Here is an 18845-nt window from a genome sequence, read left to right as displayed (position 1 = left end):
ATTGCAAAGCTCTGATTTTGTTGGTATATTTCATTTGTTCTTGTCTCGAATATACATCAATATCATAACACTCAAAGAATGAGAATAAAGGTCGAATAGGTTTCGCCTTATTTCTTACTCGTTTCTGTATTTCTGCGGTGGAAATAGTTTACAGAATCATATTTAATTACAAGAACACCAAGCAGTTTATCTCTCTTTATGACAGGTTTCTTGTCTATTTTAATTAGCATGTAACTTTTTATTGTAAGATAAAATATGTTTATATTTTACAGCAATTCTTTTTTATATTGTTATAGCTACCATATCACAAACCAAATACAAATTGTCATTAGAAATTGAGATCTTCAGAATATGTTTTACCAGTACTTAATTTAACAAAAATACCGTCATTACAGTATATAGTTATCAAATGTACCAGGCTTACAGTTTAACTCATCAGACGCACGTTTCGTCCTCATAAGACTCATCAGTGACGCTCAGATCAAAATAGTTATCAAGCCAATAAGGTACAAAGCTGAAGAGCAACGAAGACCCAAAATTCCTAAAAATTGTTCCAAATACGGCTAAGGTAATCTTTGTCTGGGATATGATAATCCTTAGTAAAACTGAACAGTTCCTTCAACATCTTGTCATATTTCATTACTTGTATTACAAAATACTAACCAGCATTACAGTTATAATAAGCAGTTTTCCAACATCCTGACATGTTCCCTCACTTGCAGACAACTAAACACATACTGCATTACAGTTATACTGATAAATTGCTCTTACATTCTGACAGGTTCCCTCACTTGTACACAACTCAACACCTACTTTATAACATTTTCACTAAGCAGTTCTTCCCAAATATTGACAGGTTTCCTCGCTTGGACACTACACAACACTTGCTTTTAAAAGAGTTATTCTGAGCAGTGCTGCCCACACCCTGACTTGTTCCCTCATTTGTACACTACCAAATATTTATTGTCATTACAGTTACAGTGAGCTTTTTCTCATAGATATTGCATCGGGTTCCATCACTTGAACACAACACTAATTTCGTTACAGTTTCTCTGAGAAATTGCTCCAACATCCTGACAGGCATACTTACTTTTACACTACATAACACTTACCGTCATTACAGTTACACTGTAAAGTCCCTGTTTCATCCTCACAGGTCCCCTTTATCGTACATGGATTAATAACACTACAGAGGTTTGGGGATTGCCCACATGTTACTCCTATTGTGCCACTTGGACATCTGTAATGATATTATTTCTATAAAAAATATATTATTAGCTGACGTTTAAAAATGTATTGGTTAGATGGTGACAAGAATTTTATTATTTATCTACAGTTTTCCCATTGCATAAAATATATGAGTTGTTGGTATACAATTCAACAAAATGACTACACCGTAGCAATCTATTCCATTATCGATAACTAAGGAAATGATTTTTGAACAGTATCTTCAATGTACCATTGCTTCACAGATTATTGAATTATTTAGAATTCATTGATTAACGTTACAAACATGAAAATAAATCACATTCAACATATGTCTAATACATGTTGATCGTTCATAAGACCTTATAAAAACATAGCACATGTTTCATATAGTATATCAAAAAACAAAAATATTAAAAAAGAACTTCACACACGAACTTACTATTATAGGCTGAACTTAGCCATGTTAGCCTGAAAGACTTTGAAAAAAAACAAACCTGCAAAAGAATCCATCAGTAAGATTAAAACAGACTCCTCCATTGAGACATGGTGATGGGGCACAGTACTCTTTAGGAGTTTCACATCTCTTTCCAGTCCATCCCTCTCTACAACTACACTCAAAGTCAGATACCTTATCTTTACATGTACCTCCATGTTCACATGGGTATAGTCGTAGACACTCGTTTATTTTTTCCTGTATATGAATATATGATTTTTTTTTAATTAAAAACTAATTTTTCAAATTTTAAAAATGTCAAACATGCAGTATGAATTTTGCTCATTGTTGAAGGCCGTACAGTGACATATAGATAATAATTTCTGTCTCATTCAGTCTGTTGTGAAGAGTGTTTCATTTACAATCACACCACATCTTCTTTTGTAAAAAAGTCGAGACGTTACATCATATCCACTCCTTATTTTTATAAAAAGATATAAGAATAAAAATCAATCACCAAAACATCCTTATGATGTTCAAAAGAAACATTACTATTAGATTTAGTTTAATCATGTTGCTTTACCCTTGTTTTAAAACTGTTTGGTCTTTAAGATTGTGTTAAAAAAGGTTTGGTTAAATTATTTTACATTAGATTGACATATAACTGAAATATTTGTTAAATGAATTGAATAACATTATCGTGTTAACAATCATAAAATTGGCAACATTGAATTATTAGACATAATAAGGCTAACCATTAGATCATACCATACCGAACCTTACATGGTGTAAACTTTCAAATTTAACACGTAAGATATAATGTCAAAGGCATTTAGTGTAAAGGTGAACGATGTATGGTTGAATTGTGTATAATGCAGTGTATGGTGAATAGTGTAGGATTGCATTCTATGATGCATGATGTGTTTGTGTAAAGTGCATGGTGCAAAGAGAATGATGCTAGGTAAATGTTGTGTCAACGAGAAAAGTTTGTATGAAAAGTGATTTTCCTTTTTGCTTTCAATTTTACGATTAATCAACACAGAAAACGTCAATACAAGAGGAACAAAATGTAAACGATTCGGGAGAAATACATTATTTCTCATTTGAAGTTTCAATTTACTACTAAATCAATACCGATTTTTAACGAAAACAAACGTATTTGTTTACCATTTGTGTAATCATTCGATCCAAGAATGACCGAATCAATAGGTAGGTGTCAGTCTGAGTGATATGATATTAACTGATAATGCAATAAGTGTTAATTCATGTAGAATTACTTGGTTTTACTTTCAGTTTTGACAGCATTTCAGCTAGTCCTGTTAGTTTAAAAGGCACTAGTCTTTTTTTAAAAACATAATGAAAGGGAAAAAATTAACAAACAAAGTGTTTTCTAAGGAACGGAAGCCGATAAGGGTCATTCCAAAAAAAATGTATGTCATAGTGATGTCGTTAAACATGTCGTAATTACGACATCACTATGTCGTAATAACGACACATCTATGTCGTAATAACGACATATCTATGTCGTAATAACGACATCGTTATTTATTTAAAAGAATATGTATTATAATTGGCAAGAGACTAAATGACACAGAAATTAACAACTATAGGTAATCATAATGCTCTCAATAATGAGAAAAGCCCCCGCATAGTCAGTTATAAAAGAGAGACGAAAGATATCAAAGGGTGAGTCCCCGACATGACAGCTGTTTAACAATTAAATTCAAACGAGTAAAAATAACGGTTTTAATAAGGTACAAGCAAAGACTAAAAAACGAATATGTTACACAAAGACAAATGACAAATACTGAAATACAGACTCCTGACCGCTATGTGAATATAACGACAACCTTTAATTTAACTTTTTCACGTTTTGAAGCAATAGGAATTTCAAAATGGTCGCCAGTAAAGGCAAAGCTTGTAGCGTAAACAAATTAATCTATTCTGTTTGTTTTTGATTATAATGAACACTATATGCAAACAAGCTTAATTAAAGTTATTCACTAGCACCTCAAACCTACACATACTAGAACTGTATTTATAATCAAGTCAAACGAGACCCAGTTGATTAGGGGAGCAATTCAATTTCCTTGCATTGGAGCCTCTAATTATGTTTGGCATGTACAGATTTGTGTAAATAATGAAGTCCTGCATTTCCATTGCAGGTTTGAAATAAGAAGAATTTTAAGCTTTTCCCAATAAAGACTATGTAAAACTTTGGACTCATAGTACTCAGACCCACGGATCTCTGTACCTTCATTTGTACACACTTGAATCTTAATATACTACTGAGGCTTGATGTAATTATAACTGCATTGCTATTGATGGTTCTTAATGAGATTCCTCAAGCGTCCTCCCTATTGAAGCCCTATTAAAACTTTGTACCCCAAGTTCTTTTTTTAACCACTGTTCCCCAGGAAAACTATTTCTACAAACTTAGGGGGGAGGGTTGGGATCCCGCTAACATGTTTAACCCCGCCACATTCTATGTGTATGTGTCTGTTTCAAGTCTTTAATTTACATTTTATAGTTGACTATGTGCACGTGGTATGGGCTGTGATCATTGTTGAAGGCCGTACAGTAACCTATAATTGTTAATTTCTGTGTCATTTTGGTTACTTGTGGAAATCGGCGTATCTTTTGTCCCTATTTTATAGCTGACTATGCGAGAATTTCTCATTTTTGAGGGCATTATGATGACCTATAGTTGTTTATTTCTGTGTCATTTAGTCTCTTGGCAATCATAATGCATATTCTTATATACTGTAAATTCAGAAATTTCAGAAACTCGTGTTTCGAAAAAAGTAATATGAATTAAACAGGATTTTTTCTCAAATTCGTAAAAATCATAATAAATGCACGCACTAATTTCTGAATTTACATATAAAGTATATATATATATATATATATATATATATATAGTTTTTACGACATGTTAAGTCAAAATTAAGACATAGCGATGTCGTTAAATTACGAAATAGCGATGTCGTTATAACGGCATAGTGATGTCGTTATAACGATATAGTGATGTCGTTTAACGACATAGTGATACAGTTATTACGACATGGTATGTCGTAATTACGAAATATTTTTTTTTAATGGCCATTATCGGCTTCCGAACTAAGGTATTCCCAACCCTTACGATATATTTTGATTTGAATATATTAAAATTCGGTTTAAAGTGTCAGTTCCAGTGTCAAATGATAGCTAATTATTTGCCGATTTCAAAACTAAATGGTTTCTATACAATTTTGTTTGAAATAAGATAGGTAATTTGTTACTTCCGGTCGGAAAAAATAGTTAATTTGACATTGCTTTCACAAATATATTGTTCTTTATAATTTGGCATGAAATAAGTACAAATAATAGAAACTTCCAGTTAACACCAGGCCCTTGAATTTGCAAGGTGATATTACTTTTAACATAAAACAGAAAGTCCTATAGGTCTATAATGTATAAATATGAATTTAAGGCAAAAGTCAAAATCTAGAACATCAAATTTACCTTTATAAACAACACTTACGAGTTACGACAATTTCATAATAACATGTTGTCGGTATCTTGTACGGTTTTTAAAAGAATTGAGAATAAGCCAAAATCAAAATTTAGAAAATTATCTTGACCTAATTCATTTTTGTTGGACCAAGAACCTCATATCGCGAGTTACATTCATATCTCACTTATGTTAAAACAAAACGGGAAATAACTCTCATATGGAGTCTTCGTATCGCTTCCATCAAATTTAGACAGCATATCATGGATATAACGAGCAATTTGGTAAGAAAAATTTGTCGATTTCTTTTTCGGTAAATGAATGTCAATTTCTAATGCTCATGATTCATGCGAAATCATATACCAACATATAAGCGACATCTTGCGAAACAAAACTGAAATGCAAGAAATAAAAGTTGCAGAAGAAGAAAAAACAATAAATTTTGTCAAAATAAGATAAGAAATTTTGATGATTAATTATTAACTTGCAAATAAATGCTATTTCATAGAAACTTACATTGCAATTTTCATCAGTGTAATCAGCTGTTGTAATGTTAGTGCTGTTCTTGCAATTATTCCTTATCCCTGAAAATAGGAAAGAATAGAAAAGATGCATCTTATACAGTAAAGGACTGACGTATATACATAATATTTATGTTCTACGAATTTAAGGCGCAATTACGACATTAGATAGCCTGCCTACCAAAACCAATAACAACTAGATTTGTAATTGCTAGCAATAACGGATGGCACCCTTCCCCCATTGCCAGGTGAGCGGCAGCCATTTTGAAAATTCCAAAGTCAAAGAGGGCATCTACAAATGTCTATTAACATTGTTGTAAAATTTCATCTCGTTTGGAGCATTTTGAAATTTTTGAAATTTTTGCTGTTTCCATGGTAACAGTGACCATTTCCAAAATTCCAAAGACAGGTGCCACATCGGTACATGCCATGTTACATATCTATAAAGTTTCATTGGGATTGATGCTATATTCTTCAAGAAAATGTAGCTTTTATGTGTTTTCCCATATGGTCAATGTTAAACTTTCGTCCTGTTTCCATGACAATGGCGGCCATTTTGGAACCTCTTGATATTGCATGCACATCTAAGCATATCAGGTAACACTTCCACAAAGTTTCATCCACTTTGGTCTTATAATGAAGAATTTTGAATTTTGAAATTTTTTCACATTTTTGCAGTTTCCATGGAAACGGCAGCCATCTTGAACCATTCCATGGTGCCTGCAACTCTTCACCTAAGGGCCCTTAATATAAAAGAGTTCCATCAACTTTGGTCCAATGGATTTCCATAAAACTCCTGGACAAAATGTGTGGAAGAAAAATAATAAAAACTAGATTTGTAATTGCTAGCAATAACGGATGGCACCCTCGTTTCCCCATTGCCAGGCGAGCGGCAGCCATTTTGGAAATTCCAAAGTCAAAGAGTGCATCTACACCTGCAAGTCATCATTTTTGCAAAATTTCATTAAGTTTGGAGCATATTGAAATTTTGGACAATTTTGCTGTTTCCATGGTTACGGCGGCCATTTTGGAAATTCCAACTTCAAAATGCATTTCTACACATGGCAGTTACTATTCCTATAAAGTTTCATTTAGTTTGCAGCACTTAATTTTTTTTGGAAATTTTGAACATTTGTGCTGCAACCATGGTTACAGTAGATAATTCCAAAATTCTAAAAGCAGGCATCTCATTGACATATGTCATGCTATATATCAATACAGTTTCATTGATCTCTATGCATTATTCTTAAAGAAAATGCAGCTTTTATGTATTTGTCCATAGGCTCAATGTTAAACATTTGCCCTGTTTCCATGACAATGGCGGCCATTTTGGAATTTCTAAATATTGTCTTGACATCTAGGCATACCAAGGAACATTTCCATAAAGTTTCATCCAGCTAGGTCTTATAATGAAAGATTTAGAATTTTGAAAATTTTTCACTTTTTTGCAGTTTCCATGGAAACGGCGGCCATTTAAAAAAATTCCAGAGTCAGATGCACAACTTCACATGGGGGTCCTCATTATGTTATAGTTCCAACATTATTGGATCACTCAATTCTTAGAAACACGATGGACAAAATGTGTGGAAGAATAATAAAAATAAGAAAAAAAAGAAACGTAGAATAACAATACGTCACCCCAACTCCGTTGAGGGTGCCATAACTAGATTTGTAATTGCTAGCAATAACGGATGGCACCCTCGTCCCCCCGTTGCCAGGCGAGCGGCAGCCATTTTGGAAATTCCAAAGTCAAAGAGTGCATCTACACCTGCAAGTTATCATTTTTGCAAAATTTCATTAAGTTTGGAGCATTTTGAAATTTTGGACAATTTTGCTGTTTCCATGGTTACGGCGGCCATTTTGGAAATTCCAACTTCAGAATGCAACTCCGCACATGTCAGTCACTATTCCTGTAAAGTTTCATCCAGTTTGCAGTACTTAATTTTTTTTTGACATTTTGAACATTTGTGCTGCAACCATGGTTACAGTAGATAATTCCAAAATTCTAAAAGCAGACATCTCATTGTCACATGTCATGTTATATATCAATACAGTTTCATTTACTTTGGTGCACTACTCTCTGTGAAAATGCTGACTTTATGCATTTTTCCATAGGGTCAATGCAAAACTTGGCCCCAGTTTCCATGACAACGGCGGCCATTTTGAACTATCATAATATTGTCTTGACATCTTGGCATACTGGTGAACATTTTCATAAAGTTTCATCCTGTTGGATCTTATAAAGTAAGAGTTAGAACTTTTGATATTTTAGCTGTTTCCATGGTAACGGCAGCCATTTTGAAAATTCCAAAGTCAAACTGGAAATCAGGACATGCCAGTTAACATTCCTGTGGAGTTTCTTCCAGTTTGGACCACTTTGATTTTTTTCGCATTTGTGCTGTTTCCATGGAAACGGCGGCCATTTTTTACCATTCCATAGCAAGGTGCACAACTTCAGATGGTGGTCCTCATTATAGTAGAGTTCCATCAACATTGGTCCATAGGATTCCAAGAACTCGCGCGGACAAAATGTGTGGAAGAAAAATAAGAAAAAAAAGAAACGTAGAATAACAATATGTCACCCCAACTCCGTTGAGGGTGCCATAACTAGATTTGCCATTGCAAGCAATAGCGGATGATTGCAAGCAATAGCGGATGGCACCCTCCCCCTATTGCCAGGTGAGCGGTAGCCATGGTAATGGCGGCCATTTTGGAAATTCCAAACTCAAAAGTCAAGTCTACATTAGCTGAGCAACATTTGTTATAAGTTTCAATAAATTTGAAGCATTTTGAAGTTTTTTGTATTTTTGCTGTTTCCATGGTAACGGCGGCCATTTTGGAAATTCCAAACTCAAAAGTCAAGTCTACATTAGCTGAGCAACATTTGTTGTAAGTTTCAGTAAATTTGAAGCATTTTGAAGTTTTTTGTATTTTTGCTGTTTCCATGGTAACGGCGGCCATTTTGAATATTCCAAAGTCAAACCCCCGCTGCAATTTTTTCCCTCCATAATCATTTACCATTTAATGTCTCTAGAATAAATTTAACATTGATGTTCTAGAATGTTCTGAGTAATTTAAAGTTTTGACCTTTTTGCATTGTTTCCATGGTAACAACAGATATTTTGGAAATTCCAACGCCAAATGCCACATCTTCCAATGTTGCTCATCGTTACTGTGAAGTTTCCTGAAGTTTGGAGCATTTTGAGAATTTTGAAATTTTTGGTGTAGTTCCCATGGCAACATAGTAGTTCCAATGAGTGCCAAAATCATCCAACAGCTGTATATAGTGGGCACCTCCATTGTATTAAAATATAATGATTCTGAGTTAAAGCATATCCAAACAGTTTACCAAAAACAAAAACTGTTTTTTTTTACATTTGTTCCGTTTCCATGGTAACGGCAGCCACCTTGAACCATTCCATGTTTCCTGCAACTCTGCACATGAAGGTCCTTAATATAGTAAAGTTCCATCAACTTTGAACCTTTGGATTTCCAGAAATCGCCTGGACAAAAATGTGTGGAAGAAAAATAAAAATAACTAGATTTGTAATTGCTAGCAATAACGGATGGCACCCTTCCCCTATTGCCAGGTGAGCGGCGGCCATTTAGAAAATTCCAAACTCAAAAGTCAAGTCTACATAAGGTAGGCAACATTTGTTATAAGTTTCCTTAAATTTGAAGCATTTTGAAGTTTTTCATATTTTTGCTGTTTCCATGGTAACGGCGGCCATTTTGAATATTCCAAAGTCAAACCCCTGCTGCATTTTTTGCCCTCCATAATCATATACCATTTAATGTCTCTAGAATAAATTTAACATTGATGTTCTGGAATGTTCTGTGAAAATTCAAAGTTTTGACCTTTTTGCATTGTTTCCAAGGTAACAACAGATATTTTGGAAATTCCAACGCCAAATTCCACATCTTCCAATGTTGCTCATCGTTACTGTGAATTTTCATTAAGTTTTGAGCATTTTGATATTTTGGAAATTTTTGGTGCAGTTTCCATGGCAACATAGTAGTTCCAATGAGTACCAAAATCATCCAACACCTGTATATAGTGGGCATCTACATTGTATTAAAATATAATGATTCTGAGTTAAAGCATAATCAAACAGTTCACTAAAACAAAAAACTGGATTCTTTCACATTTGTTCTGTTTCCATGGAAACGGTAGCCATCTTGAACCACTCCATGCTTCCTGCAACTCTGCACCTGAGGGTCCTTACTATAGTAGAGTTCCATCAACATTGGTCAATTGGATTTCGAGAAATCACCTGGACAAAATTTGTTGCAAGAAGAAAAATAATAATAATAAGAAAAACTAGATTTGCGATTGCAAGCAATAGCGGATGGCACCCTTCCCCTATTGCCAGGTGAGCGGTAGCCATGGTAACGGCGGCCATTTTGGAAATTCCAAACTCAAAAGTCAAGTCTACATTAGCTGAGCAACATTTGTTATAAGTTTCAATAAATTTGAAGCATTTTGAAGTTTTTTGTATTTTTGCTGTTTCCATGGTAACGGCGGCCATTTTGAATATTCCAAAGTCAAACCCCCGCTGCAATTTTTTCCCTCCACAATCATATACCATTTAATGTCTCTAGAATAAATTAAACATTGATGTTCTAGAATGTTCTGTGAAAATTCAAAGTTTTGACCTTTTTGCATTGTTTCCATGGTAACAACAGCGATTTTGGAAATTCCAACGCCAAATTCCACATCTTCCAATGTTGCTCATCGTTACTGTGAAGTTTCTTTAAGTTTGGAACATTTTGAGATTGTTGAATTTTTTGGAGTAGTTTCCATGGCAACATAGTAGTTCCAATGAGTGCCAAAATCATCCAACACCTGTATATAGTGGGCACCTACATTGTATTAAAATATAATGATTCTGAGTTAAATAGTATCCAAAAAGTTCACCAAAACAAAAAACTGGATTTTTTCACATTTGTTCCGTTTCCATGGTAACGGCAGCCATCTTGAAAGTGCCACCCCCAAAAAGCAAATCTTCATTTGGTGGTTAACAAAATGGGATAGTTCCATCTTCTTGTGGCCATTCATATGAGAGTTCCAGACTGGACAAAAATGTGTGGAAGAAAAATAATAAAAAAAACAAAAAGAAACGTAGAATAACAATATGTCACCCAAACTCCGTTTAGGGTGCCATAAAAAGAAACGTAGAATAACAATATGTCACCCCAACTCCGTTGAGGGTGCCATAACTAGAATTGCCATTGCAAGCAATAGCGGATGTCACCCTTCCCCTATTGCCACTAAGCGGCATCCATTTGAAAACAATTTAACAGTGAATGCAGATCAACGCATTGCGATATATCTTTCTGTAAATTTTCAGGACATTCAGAGCATTTTAGAAGATTTCACATTTTTGCTGTTTCCATGGCAACGGCAGCCATTTTGAAAATTCCGAAATGCAAAAGTCTCATCTTTACATGCCAGTTAACAATAAAATTAAGTTTCATGAAGTTTGGAGCATTTTGGAAATATTTTACATTTCTGCAGTTTCCATAGCAACAGTGGCCATTTTGGAAATTCCAACTTCAAAAGTCTGATGCAGACTTGACAGTTAACAAATATATTAAGTTTCATCAATTTTGGAGCATTTTGAAATTTTTGACATTTTGGCTGGTTACTATGGTAACAGATACCATTCCAAATTTCTAATGGCAGATACCATATTGGTATATGGGAAGGAACATACCATCAAAGTTTCAATGGATTTGACCTACCATTTTATGAAAGTAAATGCCACTTTAAGGTTTTTGAAGCATTTTGACCATTTTTGACTTGTTTCCATGGTAACGGCAGACATTTTCGAAATTCCAACGCCAAATTCCACATCTACCAATGTTGCTCATCGTTACTGTGGAGTTTTATTAAATTTGGAGCATTTTGATATTTTGGAAATTTTTGGTGTAGTTTCCATGGCAACATGATAGTTCCAATGATTGCCAAAATCATCCAAAACCAGTATATGCCCGCCACTTACATTGTATCAAAATATTATGATTCTAAGTTAAAGCAACTCCAAATAATTCCTTAAAACCAAAATCTGGAATTTTTCACAATTGTTCCGTTTCCATGGTAACGGCAGCCATTTTTCATGGTCTTAGACCCTACTGCAACCCGAAATTTGGTGTTCCTCAATATAGTTAACTATCATTAAGATTGGTTCCATTGGCTCCGAGAAAACTGCCGGACAAAATAGGTGGAAGTATAATAATAACTAGAATTGCCATTGCAAGCAATAGCGGATGTCACCCTTCCCCCCATTGCCAATAAGCGGCAGCCATTTCAAAACAACTTAACAGTGAATGCAGATCTAATGATTGTGATATATCTTTCTGTAAATTTTCAGTACAATAAGAGCATTGTCAAAAAAGTTACACATTTCTGCTGTTTCCATGGCAACGGCGGCCATTTTGAAAATTCCAAAGTCAAAAGTCTCATCTATACATGCCAGTTGATAATAATATTAAGTTTGATTAAGTTTGGAGCATTTTGAAAATATTTGACATTTCTGCAGTTTCCATGGCAACGGTGGCCATTTTGGAAATTCCAACTCCAAAAATCTCATGCAGACTTAACAGTCAACAATCATATTAAGTTTCATTACTTTTGGAGCATTTTGAAATTTTTGAAATTTTTGACATTTTGTCTGGTTTCTATGGTAACACAGACCATTCCAAATTTTTAATGGCAGATACTCCATTGGTACATGGGATGGAACATACCATCAGAGTTTCAATGGATTTGACCTACCATTTTAAGGAAGTAAAGGCCACTTTTGAAGGTTTTTTGAAGCGTTTTGACCATTTTTGCCTTGTTTCCATGGTAACACAAGACATTTTCGAAATTCCAACGCCAAATTGCACATCTACCAATGTTGCTCATCATTACTGTGAAGTTTCATTAAATTTGGAGCATTTTGATATTTTGGAAATTTTTGGTGTAGTATCCATGGCAACATAGTAGTTCCAATGAATGCCAAAAATCATCCAAAACAAGTATATAGTGGGCACCTACATTGTATCAAAATATAATGATTCTAAGTTAAAGCGTCTCCAAATAATTCCCTAAAACCAAAAAGTGGAATTTTTCACTATTGTTCCGTTTCCATGGTAACGGCAGCCATTTTTATTGGTCTTTAGACCTACTGCAACCCGAAAATTTTTGTTCCTCATTATAGTTGACTATCACTAAGATCGGTTCCATTGCCTTCAAAAAATCTGCCGGACAAAAATCATTGGAAGAATAAGAATAACTAGAATTGCTATTGCAAGCAATAGCGGATGTCACCCTTCCCCCCATTGCCACTAAGCGGCAGCCATTTCAAAAACTTTTAACAGTGAATGCACAGATTTGCATGGCTATACATTTTTCTTTATATTTTCAGTACATTTAGATTATTTTTAAAAACATGACATTTTTGCTGTTTCCATGGCAACGGCAGCCATTTTGAAATTTTCAAAGTCCAAAGTCTCATCTATACATGCCAGTTTAAAATAATAGTAAGTTTCATTAAGTTTGGAGCATTTCGAAAATATTTAACATTTTTCCAGTTTCCATGGCAACGGTAGCCATTTTTGAAATTCCAACTTCAATAGTCTCATGCAGACTTGACAGTCAACAATCCTTTTAAGTTTCATCAATTTTAGAGCATTTTGAAACTTTTGAAATTTTTGACATTTTGATTTGTTCCTATGGCAACAGAGACCATTCCCAAAAGTTAATGGCATATACCACATTGGTACATGGGAGGGAACATACCATCAAAGTTTCGATCAATTTGACCTACCATTTTAAGGAAGTAAATGCCACTTTAAGGTTTTTGAACCATTTTGACCTGTTTTGCATTGTTTCCATGGTAACGGCAGACATTTTTGAAATTCTAATGCCAAATTCCACATCTACCAATGTTGCTCATCGTTACTGTAAAGATTCGTTAAATTTGGAGCATTCTGATATTTTTGAAATTTTTGGTGTAGTTTCCATGGCAACATAGTAGTTCCAATGATTGAAAAAATCCTCCAAAACCAGTATATAGTGGGCACCTACATTGTATCAAAATATAATGATTCTGAGTTTAAGCATATCCAAATAATTCATTAAAACCAAAAACTGGATTTTTTCACAATTGTTCTGTTTCCATGGTAACGGCAGCCATTTTTTAGTTCCAAAGTTGCACTGCAACTCGAAAGTCAGGGTTCCTTGTTATAGTGAACTATCATTTAAATTGGTTTCTTTGATTCCGAGAAAGCGGTCGGACAAAATTAGGTGGAAGAAAAATAATAATAATACGGAAAAAGAAACAGAGGAATAGCAATATGTCACCCGACATTGTCGATCGGGTGACATAACTAGAATTGCCATTGCAAGCAATAGCGGATGTCACCCTTCCCCTATTGCCACTAAGCGGCATCCATATGAAAACAATTTAACAGTGAATGCAGATCAACGCATTGCGATATATCTAATCTTTCTGTAAATTTTTAGTACGTTTTGAGCATTGTCAAAAGTTTCACATTTCTTCGGTTTCCATGGCAACGGCAGCCATTTTGAAAATCCTGAAGTCAAAAGTCTCATCTATACATGCCAGTTAACAATTATATTAAGTTTCATTAAGTTTGGAGCATTTTGAAAATATTTGACATTTCTGCAGTTTCCATGGCAACGGTGGCCATTTTGGAAATTCCAACTTCAAAAGTCTCATGCAGACTTGACAGTCAACAAATATATTACGTTTCATCAATTTTGGATCATTTTGAAATTTTTGACATTTTTGACATTTTGGCTGGTTTCTATGGTAACAGATACCATTCCAAATTTCTAATGGCAGATACCACATTGGTACATGGGAGGGAACATACCATCAAAGTTTCAATGGATTTGACCTACCATTTTAAGAAAGTAAATGCCACTTTAAGGTTTTTGAAGCATTTTGACCATTTTCGACTTGTTTCCATGGTAACAGCAGACATTTTCGAAATTCCAACGCCAAATTGCACATCTACCAATGTTGCTCATCGTTACTATGAAGTTTCAAAAAATTTGGAGCATTTTGATATTTTTGAAATTTTTGGTGCAGTTTCCATGGCAACATAGTAGTTCCAATGATTGCCAAAATCATCCAAAACCAGTATATGGCTGGCACCTACATTGTATCAAAATATGATGATTCTGAGTTTAAGAATCTCCAAATTATTCACCAAAACCAAAAACTGGAATTTTTCACAATTATTCTGTTTCCATGGAAACAGCAGCCATTTTTTATGGTCTTAGACCCACCTGCACCCCGAAATTTTTTGTTCCACCTTATAGTGAACTATCATTAAGATTGGTTCCATTTCACTCCAAAAAACATGCCGGACAAAATAGGTGGAAGTATAATAATAATAATAACTAGATTTGTAATTGCTAGCAATAACGGATGGCACCCTCGTCCCCCTATTGCCAGGCGAGCGGCAGCCATTTTGAAAATTTCAAAGTCAAACAGTGCATCTACACATGCAAGTCATCATTTTTGCAAAATTTCATTAAGTTTGAAGCATTTTGAAAATTTTGATATTTTTGCTGTTTCCATGGTTACGGCGGCCATTTTGGAAATTCCAGCTTCAAAATGGAACTCCGCACATGTCAGTCACTATTCCTGTAAAGTTTCATCCAGTTTGCAGCACTTAATTTTTTTTGGAAATTTTGAACATTTGTGCTGCAACCATGGTTACAGTAGATAATTCCAAAATTCTAAAAGCGTACGTCTCATTGCCACATGTCATGTTATATATCAATACAGTTTCATTTACTTTAGTGCAATACTCTCTGAGAAAATGCTGATTTTATGCATTTTTCCATAGGGTCAATGCAAAACTGGGCCCCAGTTTCCATGACAACGGCGGCCATTTTGAAGTATCCAAATATTGTCTTGACATCTTGGCATACTGAAGAACATTTTCATAAAGTTTCATCCAGCTGGATCTTATAACGAAAGAGTTAGAATTTTTGATATTTTAGCTGTTTCCATGGTAACGGCAGCCATTTTGAAAATTCCGAAGTCAAACTGGAAATCAGGAGATGCCAGTTAACATTCCTGTGGAGTTTGTTCCAGTTTGGACCACTTTGATTATTTTAGCATTTGTGCTGTTTCCATGGAAACGGCGGCCATCTTTTACCATTCCATAGCAAGGTGCACAACTTCAAATGGGGGTCCTCATTATGTTATAGTTCCAACAATATTGGATCACTCAATTCTTAGAAACACGATGGACAAAATGTGTGGAAGAATAATAAAAATAATAAGAAAAAAAAGAAACGTAGAATAACAATATGTCACCCCAACTCCGTTGAGGGTGCCATAATAATACAGAAAAAGAAACAGAGGAAAAGCAATATGTCACCCGACATTGTCGATCGGGTGACATAATAACTAGATTTGCCATTGCAAGCAATAGCGGATGGCACCCTTTCCCCATTGCCAGGCCAGCGGCAGCCATTTAGAAAATATATGGCAACGGCGGCCATTTTGAAAATTCGAAACTGAAAAGTTAAGTCTACATAAGCTAGGCAAAATTTGTTATAAGTTTCATTAAATTTAAAACATTTTAAAGTTTTTCATAATTTTGCTGTTCCCATGGTAACGGCGGCCATTTTGAATATTCCAAAGTCAAACCCACGCTGCAATTTTTGCCCGCAATAATCATATACCATTTAATGTCTCTAGAATAAATTTAACATTGATGTTCTGGAATGTTCTGTGAAAACTCAAAGTTTTGACCTTTTTGCAATGTTTCCATGGTAACAACAGATATTTTGGAAATTCCAACGCCAAATTCCACATCTTCCAATGTTGCTCATCATTATTGTGAAGTTTCATTAAGTTTGGAACATTTTGAGATTTTTGAAATTTTTGGTTTAGTTTCCATGGTAACATAGTAGTTCCAATGAATGCCAAAATCATCCAACACCTGTATATAGTGGGCACCTACATTGTATTAAAATATAATGATTCTGAGTTAAAGCATATCCAAACAGTTCACCAAAACAAAAAACTGGAATTTTTCACATTTGTTCCGTTTCCATGGTAACGGCAGCCATCTTGAACCATTCCATGGTGCCTGCAACTCTTCACCTACGGGTCCTCTATATAATAGAGTTCCATCAACTTTGATCCATTGGATTTCCAGAAATCTCCTGGACAAAATTAGGTGGAAGAAAAATAATAAAAACTAGATTTGCGATTGCAAGCAATAGCGGATGGCACCCTTCCCCTATTGCCAGGTGAGCGGTAGCCATGGTAACGGCGGCCATTTTGGAAATTCCAAACTCAAAAGTCAAGTTTACATTAGCTAAGCAACATTTGTTATAAGTTACAATAAATTTGAAGCAATTTGAAGTTTGTTGTATTTTTGCTGTTTCCATGGTAACGGCGGCCATTTTGAAAATTCCAAAGTCAACCTGCTGCTGCAATTTGTTCTCACCATAATTATATACCATCATTTAAAATAAAATGTCTCTAGAATAAATTTAACATTGATGTTCTGGAATGTTCTATGTTAAACATTTCGCCTGTTTCCATGGCAATGGCAGCCATTTCTGAATTTCTAAGTATTGTTGGTACCTCGGGGCCCCACCACCAACATTTGCACAAAGTTTCATAAGGTTGGCTCTTATAACGAAAGAGTTAGAATTTTGATTTTCTTTTACATTTTTTTAGTTTCCATGGTAACCGCGGCCATCTTGCACATTCCAAAGTCAGGTGCACAACTTCACATGGTGGACAACATTATAGCATAGTTCCATCAAGATTGGTCCATCCAATTCCGAGAACTGTCTTGGACAAAAAGTGTGGAAGAATAAAAATAATAAAAACTAGATTTGTAATTGCTAGCAATAACGGATGGCACCCTCGTCCTCCCATTGCCAGGCGATCGGCAGCCATTTTAAAATTCCAAAGTCAAAGAGGGCATCTACACATGCAAGTTATCATTTTGTTACATTTCATTAAGTTTGGAGCATTTTGAAATTTTGAACAATTTTACTGTTTCCATGGTTACGGCGGCCATTTTAGAAATTCCAACTACAAAATGAAACTCTGCACATGTCAGTTACTATTCCTGTAAAGTTTCATGCAGATTGCAGCACTTTATTTTTTTTTTGGAAATTTTGAACATTTGTGCTGCAACCATGGTTACAGTAGATAATTCCAAAATTCTAAAAGCAGACATCTCATTGCCACATGTCATGTTATATATCAATACAGTTTCATTTACTTTGGTGCAATACTCTCTGAGAAAATGCTGATTTTATGCATTTTTCCATAGGGTCAATGTTAAACTTGTCCCCAGTTTCCATGACAACGGCGGCAATTTTGGAGTTTCCAAATATCGTCTTGGCATCTTGGCATACTGGGTAACATTTTCATAAAGTTTCATCCAGTTAGGTCATATAACGACAGAGTTAGAATTTTTGATATTTTAACTGTTTCCATGGTAACGGTAGCCATTTTGAAAATTCCAAGATCAAAATGCAGCTCAGGCCATGCCTGTTACTATTTAAGTGAAGTTTCGTCCAGTTTGGAACACTTTGAATATTTTCGGATTTTTGCTGTTTCCATGGAAACGGCAGCCATTTTGACCATTCCAAAGTCAGGTGCACAACTTCACATGCTGGTGCACATTGTGGTATAGTTCCATCAACATTGGTCTACTCAATTCCAAGAAACTGCGTGGACAAAATGTGTGGAAGAAGAATAAGGAAAACTAGAATTGCCATTGCAAGCAATAGCGGATGTCACCCTGGTCCACCAATTGCCACTAAACAGCAGCCATGGTAACGGCAGCCATTTTGGAAATTCCAAAGTTGAATGCCCCATCTAGATTTACAAGTTATTAACATTTCTGTAACGTTTCATACATTTTTGAAGAATTTTCAAAATTTTGTTATTTTTGAACTGTTTCCATGGCAACATTTGAAAATTCCAGTCATACTGCTGCTTCATATTGTGCTCCCCATAATATTATACCATCATAATAACATTTAATGGCTGTAGAATTAATTAAACCCTAATGTTCTGGAATGTTCCATGAAATTTTTCATATTTTTGCTGTTTCCATGGCAATGGCAGCCATGTTTTTAATTCCAAAGTCAGGTGCACAACTAGACATGGTGATCAACGTT

General features: G+C 34.9%; 1 protein-coding gene across 1 annotated transcript in view; it reads right to left on the bottom strand.

The window, feature by feature from the left end:
- The window catches only part of LOC139490036 (uncharacterized), a 194490-nt gene that overhangs the window by 91110 nt on the left and 84535 nt on the right, over positions 1 to 18845 (bottom strand). Inside the window, exons 9-11 of the mRNA XM_071276888.1 lie at positions 5652 to 5719; positions 1704 to 1900; positions 1113 to 1240 (exon numbers count right to left, since the gene is read on the bottom strand). Of these exons, the coding sequence (XP_071132989.1) occupies positions 1113 to 1240; positions 1704 to 1900; positions 5652 to 5719 (393 nt within the window). The remainder of the gene's footprint in view (positions 1 to 1112; positions 1241 to 1703; positions 1901 to 5651; positions 5720 to 18845) is intronic.

The sequence above is a fragment of the Mytilus edulis genome, chromosome 9 (assembly GCF_963676685.1).
Source record: "Mytilus edulis chromosome 9, xbMytEdul2.2, whole genome shotgun sequence".
Classification (NCBI taxonomy): Eukaryota; Metazoa; Mollusca; class Bivalvia; order Mytilida; family Mytilidae; genus Mytilus; species Mytilus edulis.
The sequence above is the reverse complement of the archived record's forward strand: the minus strand, read 5'-3'. Positions and strand labels throughout refer to the sequence as shown.